General features: G+C 38.9%; 1 protein-coding gene across 1 annotated transcript in view; it reads left to right on the forward strand.

Annotated features, from left to right (window-relative positions):
- Positions 1–13647, forward strand: part of LOC135108571 (uncharacterized) — a 13714-nt gene extending 67 nt beyond the window's left edge. The window contains exons 1-5 of the mRNA XM_064019713.1: positions 1–180; positions 4485–4810; positions 6493–6673; positions 8398–8579; positions 12210–13647. The exon at positions 1–180 is cut by the window's left edge and continues 67 nt beyond it. Of these exons, the coding sequence (XP_063875783.1) occupies positions 48–180; positions 4485–4810; positions 6493–6673; positions 8398–8579; positions 12210–12329 (942 nt within the window). The 5' untranslated portion in view covers positions 1–47 and the 3' untranslated portion in view covers positions 12330–13647. The remainder of the gene's footprint in view (positions 181–4484; positions 4811–6492; positions 6674–8397; positions 8580–12209) is intronic.
- The last annotated feature ends 1009 nt before the right edge of the window (positions 13648–14656 follow it).

Raw genomic sequence — 14656 nt, forward strand, 5'->3', positions numbered from 1 at the left:
ACGTCAGTTCAAGCATTTACTGTATTCGAGGACAGGACAGTCAAAAAATGGCGGGTCAAGGGAGGACAAGCGATCATCAGAGTTTCTTAAACAATTTACTGATGATGCGAGAACAAGAAATTAGATTACTGTCTAAAAAACTGCATCATCAGGCCGCTCTTGACTCTGACGGAGGCTCAGGTAAGTTACTTGTTAAAGCAGGATGATTATGAAGAGTATGGAAGCTAAGTGATTACGTGATTCAAGATAACGAATACGTACTATTTAATTTAATGTTGACAGCTAAGAATGTGATTTGATTTGTAAAGTACAGTACTTGTGAAAGTTCGCATGTTAATACCTGAGAGGTGAAACATACAGGGTAAAAGTGATGGGACACCTTATGTCTTACGATGGATGTGAATGTTTTCTTTGGTATGGATCAGAGGTGTATATTATACTTTCATACAGGGCTGTGTACCAGGCAGGTGAATGCCTATGCGCCAGGTGATACTAAGTCGCATTGAAGTTGTAGTTAATAATACCTGAATCTTGTTTTGATATATATATATATATATATATATATATATATATATATATATATATATATATATATATATATATATATATATATATATATATATATATATATATATAATACTAATAATGATAGTAAGCTGCATTTCGCAGTGAAATATAGTTGCAAGGTTGGAATGTTATTAAGAAAATGGTAATCGGAAACTAAATACCCCAACTTCTACGACCGTCACCGCCCCAACGACCGCAGAGGGCCCTGGGGAGCAGGAGGGCTGGCGCGCCGCCGCCTCCAGGCTCCAGGCAGTCTTAAGGAAAAGTAACCTTATAAAATGACGTGAGAGGAACTATATCTTAAGAATTGTACATGTAAAGAAGTTTATACTCCGATCGTATGAACAGTATATCTGTAGAAAGTACTAGAAATTTTGAAATGTCCTGAACAATTTCTTTAGAATTTTGAAATCAGCATCCAGGAGCTTTCAACTCCCATGAGACCAGCAGCCCTGACCTGACTCGAGGGTCTCTCCCGAAGGATAGAGTTATATGCGTTACTTTATTTTGCTATAGAGAGAAAATGCACTGTTTTGCTTAATGTACCTCTTTTTTCTGAGAAAAAAATAATTTTGATTAATTAATTGTGCTCAAAATCTGCAGGCAGTTGACTTACCCATGTAGGCAAGGCAGTTACTACTTACTAGATGAATGGGAAGTACTCGAATGGAGAGTAATGGAACGATCTTACCAGGGTCTCTGGAACCTTTGGAGACTGGATGTTCCAAGATGAGGATCAAACGCGAGTAAGTTGAGAAGGTAAAAATGGATGAGAGATTTCATGCAGAAACAAACTAGAAGTAGGAAACAGACAGTGTGTGAGTGACTGTCAGCATGCTGAGGGAGAGAACAGCTTCCGTGAAACGATGCTTAAATATTTTAATGTTCAAATTAATGCATATTAAGTACACGTGATAGTATTGTTCGTCTCACGCTTCATACACAATTTGCCTTTATGACTAAAAGTTTGTGGATGGAAAAGACGGACAAGTCTGTGTGTCATTTCTTAAACTTTCATAAACCAGTCACCACTACCGCACCAGAGGTCTCGGCACCTTCCAAACGTCAGGTTTTCATTAAAACTATGACTAGGCTTCAGAGTTGTATTACAATTTGTTTAACACAGATAAGTTCATGTATTTGGGAGTTACTTTCTTGATATGTATTTACTCAATGAAAAACATTGCAATGATCATATTTGGTGTTTGAACTGTCATCTGTAATAGCAATATTGAATAATATATCGCTGTGGAACCCTGTGCACCGGTTACTAACAACACATTCTCCCTCCGTGCTATATACATCCACCATGACGCTCAATCACACCACAAGCTTCGATTGCCTTCCCCTCAGTGTAATGCTTTACGTACTCGACAAATCCCTCAAAACGCCCACTTTTATTATTTCCCTCATATGATTTGTGTACACACTATGGTGTGTGTGTGTGTGTGTGTGTGTGTGTGTGTGTGTGTGTGTGTGTCTGTGTGTGTATGCGTATGCGTGCGTGTGCGCGTGCGTGCGCCTCACACTGTACGCGTGACACACACACACACACACACGAGAGTGGTTCGTGCAAGAGGTATTCATGACTTTAAAGAAAAAGATGGATACTAGCAGTTATGAAGACGGGACAATATGAGCATAGTTCCATTTCTGTATGTTCCAATATATAGGTACACACACACACACTCGCTCGCTCGCTGGCAGAGATAAAGATAGATAGATAGATAGATAGATATATATATATATATATATATATATATATATATATATATATATATATATATAGAGAGAGAGAGAGAGAGAGAGAGAGAGAGAGAGAGAGAGAGAGAGAGAGAGAGAGAGAGAGAGAGAGAGAGAGAGAGGTAATGGATGACCAAGGCAAAACAAGCCCCATGATGAAATTCTACGTAATTTTCATGTCCCTATGATACCGTTTGGATGTCTGAAGACTGAAAAGATATAAATTTGATCTTTGCACAAGTGCTCATGTTCATTGCCAAGGAAAACACTCTTTCACCAATCCTGTGTAAGAGCTTTCTCACTGTCGTTTGATTGGCGTAAGGGATCCATACTCTATGATTATTTTTTGGCGGCTGTGGTATTTTCAAATTGTTCTCGCTTTAACTGTAGCGATGTCAAGATGCGCATTTCTTTTATGTTTTAGAAAAGGCTCTTGGATGATTTGTGCTGTAATGACGTGGGTGCTTGAAAGAATTATTGGGTTTATGTTGTAGAAATAATCGAGTGATTACCATAGAAGTGCATTTGTTGAAGACTATTCGATATTTACCGAATATCTGGGTCTTGTAATGTTTTTCTGAGCGTATATTATTGAGGCATGCTTTTTTCTGTGATATATTCGCTAAAAATAAATAAACAGTTACTGGATGTGACATGATGAGTGTCCTTACTTTGTGGAAACTTGGTATTGTTAATTATAGTGTTCGTAATGTGCTTGCAAAGCTTTATACTGAAGACCGACGGTGGATTACTTAGTGACGTATGTAACTATATTCTAAGTTCCATATCCTTCTGCGGTTTCAATTTTTAGTATAAATTTTCTTATTTGATACTTAAATATTTAACTCGACTGAAATTAATGATCAAATCTCCAGTTGAGTAGAGAGGGTGATGCAGGCAATTTACTAAATGAACAAGCATAAGTACTTAAGCTATGTATGAACACACCACACCAAGTATTATTGTTAAAGCATAGTATCAAGCACGAAGTGCCATGGATGTTTTATGTGTCCCCGAACTGGGGAAAAAAAAAAAAAAAAAAAAAAATATATATATATATATATATATATATATATATATATATATATATATATATATATATATATATATATATATATATATATATATATATATATATATATATCATTTTATTTATTTATTATTTTAGTGCGATGCCGCGCATACAGGAAATGTCTCAATAAAAAGACCTGATTAGGAAAATCTTACTTTTTATATTTTCTAGAAGTATGTTTTTTTTTTCCTTTTTAATTGCTCCATTCGTAGGTAGTTAATAAATCATGAAACTTTTAAGATGTGAAACAAATACCATTTTAGTAAACTCATTTCTAGGTTGTGATCGTAGTGACGCATTAGTTACACTCTAGTGAAGTGAGTGGCGCGTCACGCAACCCTTGAATTATGACACCATAAAGCACGGTCGCGTAGCAGCGGGTCCCACCCAAACGTTACAACAATCACCCTTACTGTAGTACCTAAACTCGTTCTGATTAGATTTTAATTATGCCTAAGCATGTCGTCTGAGAAATCGGTTTGTTACCGTACATTGTGATTATAAACGGATGCAATTAATGTGCAACGTGGAAAAACGGTTTACACTGTTGAAAACAATGTATATAATAAGAGCAAAGGTAATGGAAAGAAAAGCAGGATACGAAACGTGCGCAAGGTAACATGTGGTTTGTTTCCCAGACAGAGGTATCATCCAGGTAAAAAATGCAAGAGGTGAGGCAGGTGTCACGTGGTGAAGGGGAGACCGATCAATGGTTCTCGTAGGTAATTGGAGCCGCGTTGCTTAGTTCCTGATCCCTCCTCAACCCCAGAGCTCCCCTCTTAACAACAGTTACGTTCCGACTCCATTCCTGAAGTACTCAGAACCCGGTATCTTTCAAGGTGTGTAATGGTCGAGGTCCACACCTGAAGACACGTTAAAAAGAACATTAGCAGCAAGGAAGATGTTTGAAGGAAAACCGTCTAAAACAAATATTGCTCTTGATGAGTAAGAGCTTGTAGAACTGACACTGATAGTAAACACTCTGCGTGCATGGTCCAGTAAGATGAGTCAAGTCATGAAATGAATATTGATATGAAAGCATTTCTTGTGCCTTTTTCATGTCGTAGATTAGTTTTAATTTTGCTTTTTTATTTTTCATCAGGTATCAGCGAGGGGAGCATCGGTAGTCCTGAGCCCCATAACTTGTCCATGTCGCCCCTTCGTGCCGTGTCCCCGCCTCCCACAACACAAGGGAGTTACAGTCGTTACAGTGATGATCACCACAACATTCCTTCTAACTCAACACTACCACACGAGCCGACCTATGACCAGCGTGTCGGAGAACAGCAGCCTTCGAACAGGTTTCATCCATTATACGACCCTCTGGTTGAACAGTATGATCAGAACCACATTTACAACAGAGGAGCTGATGATAGCAGGGACCGTGGCGTGTACTGGGATAGAAGAAACCACCAGGATGCCCATCAGGTTCTCTCTCTCTCTCTCTCTCTCTCTCTCTCTCTCTCTCTCTCTCTCTCTCTCTCTCTCTCTCTCTCTCAACATGTTCATACTTATATAAGTAGAAATTATTATTCCAATAATTATTTATTTTATTTTATTTTATTTTATTTTATTTATTTATTCTTTTTCCCTGAGGATGTGAAGATGAATTGTGCAGGGTACACAAGCGCATGAAAACACGGTCATCTGTGCGGATCAGAAACTGATCCTTCGCCATATCTATCAAGGGCACTGCATTATGATGCCAATTTAGCGTATACGTATGTCAATCTGGTGGGGAAAAAAGAAAAAAAAAATTGTAATTCGCAAGAGCAACTATCGGATTTTCAAATCCAACCTAACGGGAAATTTTTAGGGCTTCATGTATAGTCTGACAATTTTCTAGGTTAATCTAGCGGATCTTGATATATGTAGTTGACATCACTGGCACTGCACAGTCACTATCAGGCAATGTTGCACAACACTGCCGTCACTGTCAGTGTGGACTTGTGCGGAGCCAAGATCCGTATTCTCAGTCATTTTAGCTCACCAATACATCTAACAGGTTTTAGGCAAAGTTACTGGGTTTTAATTTAAGGAACATTTTGCATCATTAATAAAAAAAAAAAAAAAAAAGAGAAACTGACCAATCATCTCTGTGGCCTTATAAAATGTTCCATATGAGAGCCTAATGCATATAAGAACACAGAGTCAGAATTATGTAGGCGGCAGAGTTCATTTGGTACGTGATCATGTATGTAGTGTCCATGCCCACAAGACCCGAGGAAGAGTTCCACAGCACAGGTGTGGCACACATGAAGGCTCTCTGACACCTTGCCGTGTGGTTCTGCGGGACTTTGAGGAGACTCGGGCAACACCAATTCGTAGTGAGTTCATTCACTCCTACTCCAAGGGATCTGAAGAAGTGCAAGATGAGATATGAATTATAGTTGGGCCTTGTGCAGTTTGGTAAGAGCACCGAGCCACCGACCCTCGTTCAGTGTGCTCCAGACCGTCTGATAGCTGCGAGAAGCATCCTATTGTAGGCAGCGAGGTGGTGGTGGTTACTGCTGCCGCTGCTGCTGTTGTGGTTGTCGTTGCCCTTGGTGCTGTTTCTGTTGCTGACCGCTGGCGCCGTTTAAAAGGCGCTTACCTTGCTACACCTGGTCCAGCAAGGGAAGACGGTATTAGGTACTGCTCATTCTGGTGAGGGGGCTAGTACTTCATGACAGGCCTCACCAGTGCTTTGTAAAGCTTCATGAGCTCTCTGTGACGAGTAGCTGTTTTACTTAACGGAGCAGTCACCCTCAATGAAACTTTACGTTACGCATTCCTCAGATGGTGATTTAAGCAAAGGTTTCAGTTGACCTCCACCCCAAGATGTTGATGAAGTCCTGGATAGCAAAGATGTCGTCTCCGAATTTCAACTGGCCTTTAAGCTGGTTTCCTTTAGCAAACGTGATAATGAGTATGGCCTTAGTCTTTTTTAGCAACAAGCTTGACGTGTCACAGTCTACGTCAGGTCATTATGTCAAAGTCTCTCTCTCTCTCTCTCTCTCTCTCTCTCTCTCTCTCTCTCTCTCTCTCTCTCTCTCTCGTGTGTGCGTGCGTACGTGTTTGTTTGTTTGTTTGTTTGTTTGTTTGCTAATAATCTATATCCATTAATCCAGGAGTCGGGGGAAGCCACCCGCCAGGAGGAGAACAGAGACATTGCATCCAGGATGACCGAGAGCTTTCTTGAACAGCAGCAGAAACAGCAACAAGTTCTAGCAACTCAAGCTCTTTTGGGCTCCCTCACCACTCAGAGCAATCATCATCCACTCCTGCCCTATTCTACCCTCCACTCCGACAGTGAGTCCTGCCTATTCCTTTCCTTTGATACACTTTGTAGTGTTGAAATAGCGTTAGTTGTAAAATGTGTTTAAATATGTCATCACCTCCGTAATTGTTCTACAAATCTGAAATAAGCTATCCCGGCAGAAAGTGGCGTGGTTATGTGTATGTGGAATGTTGTAGAAAGTAGGCGTTAGATAGAACAAATAAAGCTTGCAATAATAGCAAACACACACACACACGGCTGTCTATAGAGGAGAGCACTTGCTGGCCATTCGACAGGCGTAGGTTCGAACCCCATATATATATATATATATATATATATATATATATATATATATATATATATATATATATATATATATATATATATATATATATATATAAAGACGAGCAAATGGTCATTTGAGACGAAATATTTCCTGCTTACTTTAGGCGCTGTGGGAAATATTTTCCACAGGAATTTATGGTTTACATGGTAACTTCAATGAAGTATGTTAATTTGAGTTGTTGGCATCAGAACTGTTTCGCTGAGGGCTTTTTGTTTAGAGTCAGAGCTACTTCGGGGAACTGCGTCCGCGACCACCAGGGACGAGAAAAATCGGGCTCGTGGGACGGTGGGAGTCGAGTCGCAGACAGAACACAGTGGTGAGCACATTCTAGCAAAATTATTATTGTGGACATATTCGTGGTTCTTTACTATCCATATCTACTACTACTATGACGGCTGCTGTATGAAGGACAAGGATAGGCTCACCACTGCTACGTTTGGTCGCTATAGGTTATCTCTCCAACACGTTGGCCAGTAGGTAGGATGAGTTACTGACAAGTGTTACGATACTGGAGGACTAAAGAAAACTAGGTGAGGTGTTTATGAGTCTTCCGTCAAGATTTTCAAATATTATGCCGTAACTTGCCATTAATGCTTAATGAAAAGGTCGTAACAAGTGCTTCCTTTTACATTCTTACAGAAAGTTCTCTGCCGTAGCTGCTATACACCCGATCGTAAGTAGTTGAGGCGTGAATTTTATAAATCTTGCATAATTTTGCGTGAAACCTAACTAACGAGGGGACTAATTGATAACTGTAGTTAGTTTTCATGACAGGCGCATCAGTGTGTAGGTAATTCATCAAGAGTGCCCTAAGGTAAGACGCTAGGCGACGGTACTCAGCTACAGGTCATAACCATGATTGTATATATATATATATATATATATATATATATATATATATATATATATATATATATATATATATATATATATATATATATATATATATATTTTTTTTTTTTATGTAGGAGGGACACTGGCCAAGGGCAACAAAAATTCAATAAAAAAAAAAAATGAGATGCCAGTCCCGGAAAAGGGTCCAAAGCGGTAGTCAAAAATTGAAGGATAAGTGTCTTGAAACCTCCCTCTTGAAGGAATTCAAGTCATAGGAAGTGGAAATGCAGAACCAGGCAGGGAGTTTCAGAGTTTACCAGAGAAAGGGATGAATGATTGAGAATACTGGTTAACTCTTGCATTAGAGAGGTGGACAGAATAGGGGTTCGTACATGTAGTTAGTGTCGGAAGCTATAGGTAACTTGTACTATTAGATGTGTGGCATTCTTACTGATTAAACATTTAGGAATAAAAAAGGATTAGCGAATAATATGATACGAGAAATACACCAGGTTATTAACTAACCCTGCTTGTTCACCGGAGGTTTCCCTGACGTGACCAACGATGGTGTTACAGGTGTGGTGGGTGGTTCTAGCCTTCTGGTACGGGCTTTGGCGTCCTCGGCACCACGACGGCCACGAGGCGAGAAGAAACCTATTCCAGAAACACTGAAAGACGAAAAATATTATGAGCGGAGAAGAAGAAACAACCTGGCAGCCAAAAAGTCTAGGGACGCCAGGAAGCAGCGCGAGGACCAGGTGTGTGGTGGGCAGACATGGGCATAATTATAAAAAATGATTATGACTTGATTTTGATTATAGTCTGGAATCCTTTTATGATTGTGATTAAATTATGATTACTTTAGTTTTGCTGTTTTTGATTGTGATTATTATTTTCTTTGTGCATGATTAGGATTAGGTTATGATTATAATTACATTTTGTTGTGATAAAGGATAATGATTAGCAATGATTAAGTAAATGCCTAAATAGGTAGCAAATTACATCTGTTAGGTGCACTGTTCCATATCTGAGCACAGTAATATAAGTTTAAATCACTTACTAACTAATGGTATTAAAAACATACATTGTGTGTAAGAGGTTTTATTTGTTTTTGCTTTTATAGCACATAATACATTACTTCTATGAGTTTATTTCAAATCATGGTCACAGGCTTTCACAGCAATAGTGAAAACAAAGTATTTCTCTGAAAGATATAGAACTTGTTATACACATGATTTCTTATAGACTAGATTATTTCTCAAGTAATGTCTAATTTACTATGTGTTGGTTACACTTGATAAAACATCAACTCCTCAAAGCGAACATTGGTCATTCTGCATTGTTCAGGAAAAAAGACTTTCCCAGCAGTAGAGAAAAGTCTCTCAACTGGAGCTGATGATGCTGGGATACACAGATATCAGAGAGCAAGTGTAGTTAGTTGAGGTAATGTTGGCTGATTCTGTTCCCAGAAGAGAAGGGGATACTGTCATCCTCTGTTGTTGGCTGACTCAGGTAGGATTGTACTTGTGATAAAGTTGATGTTAATGTACAGAGGGAAGAGCTTGTTGATGCTGATGGTGTCATGAATCTGAACAGCTTGCACTTCTTTGTAGGAGCCTCCTTATTTTCCTGAAGGGAATACTTTTCTTCAGTGGTAGTAGGCCTAATTTCATCTACTTTAGATGTCAGTAGGAATTTCATGAACATGACTTCTGGTGAACACCAGTCCATCTTAAAGCACGGATCTAGGAGTGAAGCCAACTGAAACATCTCCGTAGAACTTCAGTCTTTTCTCGATTGAGCTTTTGAGAGTAGTAATCATTGACTTGTATGACTGTGACAGTTGTTCAAGCTCGGCTTTCAGTCCACAATTCCATGAAATTACTTTGCTTGATGTTACAGCATTCTCTCTCTCACACTCTAGAGTTGCTACTTCAAATGGTGTCAAGGTGTCTGTTATTTCCTTGATGAGATTAAATTCATATTTGGTTAGCTTTACTGGACAATTTAACTGATCAAGCTTGGCTGGATTAGTATTCAGAAGAGAACAAAGCATCTTGTTACTTCTATTCCATCAGGTTGCATTTATGGCCTGAAGTCTGCATTCACCTTCAAGAATGTCAGATGCCAGTGTAGAATGATGAATATGTGATACTACTAGATGTGAGGCTTTTCCAATGACTCCTGATACAAGCCCTGTTTCTTCAGGCCCATCTTTCACAGTAATTTGTAAAGTATGAACAAAACATCTGACATGCTCAAGCAATACCTCCAGGAACTTGTCATTGTTATCAGGAGTGTCAAAGGTGTCATCCTCCTCTTCGCTTTCACTGTCTTGATTAGTGTCTGCATCGTCCAGACTGGAAAGTGTCACAAATGCTTTAAGCACATTGTTGGCACTGCTGGCATCTAGCCAAAAATATTTCCAATAACTTTGCTTCTTCTTCTTTCCCTCCTCTATTTCAACCAGATGGCACCACTGCTATCACATCTATTTCTAAAGCTGAACTCTTCGCTCAAACCTTTGCTAAAAACTCTACCTTGGATGATTCTGGGCTTGTTCCTCCCTCTCCTCCACCCTCTGACTACTTCATGCCACGTATTAAAATTCTTCGCAATGATGTTTTCCATGCCCTCGCTGGCCTAAACCCTCGGAAGGCTTATGGACCTGATGGGGTCCCTCCTATTGTTCTCCAAAACTGTGCCTCCGTGCTTGCACCTTGCCTAGTCAAACTCTTTCAGCTCTGTCTGTCAACATCTACCTTTCCTTCTTGCTGGAAGTTTGCCTACATTCAACCTGTTCCTAAAAAGGGTGACCGTTCTAATCCCTCAAACTACCGTCCTATTGCTTTAATTTCCTGCCTATCTAAAGTTTTTGAATCTATCCTCAACAGGAAGATTCTTAAACATCTATCACTTCACAACCTTCTATCTGATCGCCAATATGGGTTCCGTCAAGAACGCTCTGCTGGTGATCTTCTGGCTTTCCTTACCGAGTCTTGGTCATCCTCTTTTAGAGATTTTGGTGAAACTTTTGCTGTTGCCTTGGATATATCAAAAGCTTTTGATAGAGTCTGGCACAAAGCTTTGATTTCCAAACTACCCTCCTACGGTTTCTATCCTTCTCTCTGTAACTTCATCTCAAGTTTCCTTTCTGACCGTTCTATTGCTGCTGTGGTAGACGGTCACTGTTCTTCTCCTAAATCTATTAACAGTGGTGTTCCTCAGGGTTCTGTCCTGTCACCCACTCTCTTCTTATTATTCATTAATGATCTTCTAAACCAAACTTCTTGTCCTATCCACTCCTATGCTGATGATACCACCCTGCACTTTTCCACGTCTTTTCATAGACGTCCAACCCTTCAGGAGGTAAACATATCACGCAGGGAAGCCACAGAACGCTTGACTTCTGATCTTTCTAAAATTTCTGATTGGGGCAGAGCAAACTTGGTATTGTTCAATGCCTCAAAAACTCAATTCCTCCATCTATCAACTCAACACAACCTTCCAGACAACTATCCCCTCTTCTTCAATGACACTCAACTGTCCCCCTCTTCTACACTGAACATCCTCAGTCTGTCCTTTACTTATAATCTGAACTGGAAACTTCACATCTCATCTCTAGCTAAAACAGCTTCTATGAAGTTAGGCATTCTGATACATCTCCGCCAGTTTTTCTCACCCCCCCAGCTTCTAACTCTGTACAAGGGCCTTATCTGCCCATGTATGGAGTATGCTTCACATGTCTGGGGGGGTTCCACTCATACTGCTCTTCTAGACAGGGTGGAATCAAAAGCTTTTCGTCTCATCAACTCCTCTCCTCTAACTGACTGTCTTCAGCCTCTCTCTCACCATCGCAATGTTGCATATCTAACTGTCTTCTACCTCTATTTTCATGCTAACTGTTCTTCTGATCTTGCTAACTGCATGCCTCCCCTCCTTCCGCGGCCTTGCTGCACAAGACTTTCTTCTTTCTCTCACCTCTATTCTGTCCACCTCTCTAACACAAGAGTTAACCAGTATTCTGAGTCATTCATCCCTTTCTCTGGTAAATTCTGGAACTCCCTGCCTGGGTCTGTATTTCCACCTTCCTATGACTTGAATTCCTTCTAGAGGGAGGTTTCAAGACACTTATTTATCAATTTTTGACCACTGCTTTGACCCTTTGACTGGCATTTCAGTGGGCATATTTTTTTATTGGATTTTTGTTGCCCTTGGCCAGTGTCCTTCCTACATAAAAAAAAAAGGTGACTCTTATTGTGGGAATGGTCACATGTATTAAATATGAATACATGTATAGTATTTAAAGAACCAGTCTAAAGCACATTAAGAAGAAATATTGTTCCACAGTCAGTTAATTCTGTTTCTCCCTATGCTCTGATCTGCAGATTGCCATTCGTGCCTCTTTTCTGGAAAAAGAAAATTCTGTCCTAAGAGCGCAGGTGGCCACACTGAGAGATGAAGCATCTTCTCTTCGGCATCTCTTACTTCAGAAAAAGAAAAAGTAGCTGTCGTTCATGAGGGAGGGAGGAAAGCAGCATGTCAGGCCATGTAGTTAGTGTGAAGACATCTTCGGCATCTCTTACTTCAGAAGAAGAAAAAGTAGCTGTCATTCATTCATGAGGGAGGAAAGCAGCATGTCAGGCCATACAGTTGGTATGAAGACATAACAAGATTGTGAAGACATAAGAAGAGTGTGAATGAATGCATTGAACAGTGTGAGAAAGAAATCATGAATGACGTTTACAGGCAGTGTGTGTGTGTGTGTGTGTGTGTGTGTGTGTGTGTGTGTGTGTGTGCTTTACTGAGTGTGTGTAGTTTTATTTCTTAAATACTTCGGACAAGAATTCTAAGAAGTAGTTAATGCAGAAATGTACATTAATCCAAGTAATGTCTTCTTGGTATTAAGTAGTCTTATAATTTGGTCAGTGAAATCTTGTGAAAAGATTATAATTTCCCTCTTGTCATTATACAGATTTTACATTTACTTATTTTCTCATGCAAATATTTAAAATCTACAGGCAACTAACAATTCATGTAGAAGTTAGCAACATAGTTGAAACAAGTGAATGGTCAGTTCATCTTACAACACTCAAGGTATATTGATTCTTCAGTGCAGGTATTTTAAACATGCAAAAATTCAGCATTTGAATCTTATGTGACTGCTGCTGACAGTGTACCACACTGAGTAAGTTGATGCAAAGCATAACTCCTGAGAAATTATATATATATATATATATATATATATATATATATATATATATATATATATATATATATATATATATATATATATATATATATATATATATATATATATATATATATATATATATACATATTACAATACAGATAAGATATTTATAGATCAAAGGCGCAGTGCACTGCCTAAGGTTGTGATTAGAAGAGTGTAACACGTGAGCAGGTTTTGAAGAGTGTAACACGTGAGCAGGTTTTGAATTTTTAATTCGTCTCAATTTCCCTCTATTTTGGTATCACCAACAGCTTTCCTTATAAGAGTATACTACTGGTGTGACACACAGAAGTGTTTGCTGCACAAAGAGGTAGTCATTTGTGACTACTGTTACTTCCTCTCCCTTTCCTAATGTATAAGCTTGGAGCAACTGAGTAAGCAGCAGAAAGAGGAGGGAGTCTGGGTTCTTAGCGTATGGTGTTGCTCAAGAATGTACAACCTTATAATACGTATTATTAGACTACCAAATATATGTGACATTTGATGGTTTGGTGTGACATGGCACAGGAAATCCCTGACTTGGAGTAGGGAAATAACATTGGTTGGTCTGTCAATAAAAAAATCATACTTTTGCTTTGCTTTTTTATTTCTCTCTCTCTCTCTCTCTCTCTCTCTCTCTCTCTCTCTCTCTCTCTCTCGTAGGCTAAAGATAAACCTTAGAATTTTGGAATGACAAGAGAAATAAATAAATTTAGAAAGATAAATTTAGAAACCATTTGCTTGGAGGTAACGTCCTACTAACATGCAGGACATGTTTTCCTTTATTATTGTCTTTCCTTAGAGTTGACAACTGTTTTCACTATTTCTGTCTTTCTTACAATAATTATATAACAACGAAAAGTACAGTCAGTCTCTGCAATCAATCTATTCCTATTACGTCATGATTTACATTAACATCTTGCATGTATAACAACGGACTTATCCGGATTTGTGGATTTTGATGACTGCGGAGCTTCAATGGCGTGGCTGCTACCTAGAGGAAAAAAAAAAAAGAAAATACACATGAGATGGCATATGATGACGTATCATGTCACCAAGGAAGTCAATAATATTGAAGCAATAAGCTTTGCCGACATGATGTGCAGACTACTGGTTATTTTGATTTAAATCAATGAACGTATATGTAGAATCCTTGAGTTAAATAAAGCAAATGAGAGGGATAGAGCGAAGAGGGGCTGGGAGCAGGAACCTCTCCTTTCTGTGTATTGCTACGATGAAATGTCATGTGTCGGTTACTTCTTTAAAAAGGATCTCCGCTTCGTATAACAATACTTTTAATGTCTTATAGTGCACCTTCTGAGGTCAATCGCTTTTTTGACTCGTCATAATTCCCGTATTAATTTGTGCGTATGATTATTACAAACTATCAATATTATTTTAATCTTAACTAAAAAAAAAAAAAAAAATTTTATAAAACGCATAATGACCAGTCTTTATCAACTACAAGCATCGTGAAATCTGTGTTCACAAGTCATATTTACATGGCTGCATAGCCCTTTGTTCATGCTCCTATTTTTTTTTTTTTCTTGTTCTTTACCTCATATCAATAGCAATGAATTTCAAGAGCAATAAGCACCTCCG

This window comes from Scylla paramamosain, chromosome 17 (assembly GCF_035594125.1).
Source record: "Scylla paramamosain isolate STU-SP2022 chromosome 17, ASM3559412v1, whole genome shotgun sequence".
Classification (NCBI taxonomy): Eukaryota; Metazoa; Arthropoda; class Malacostraca; order Decapoda; family Portunidae; genus Scylla; species Scylla paramamosain.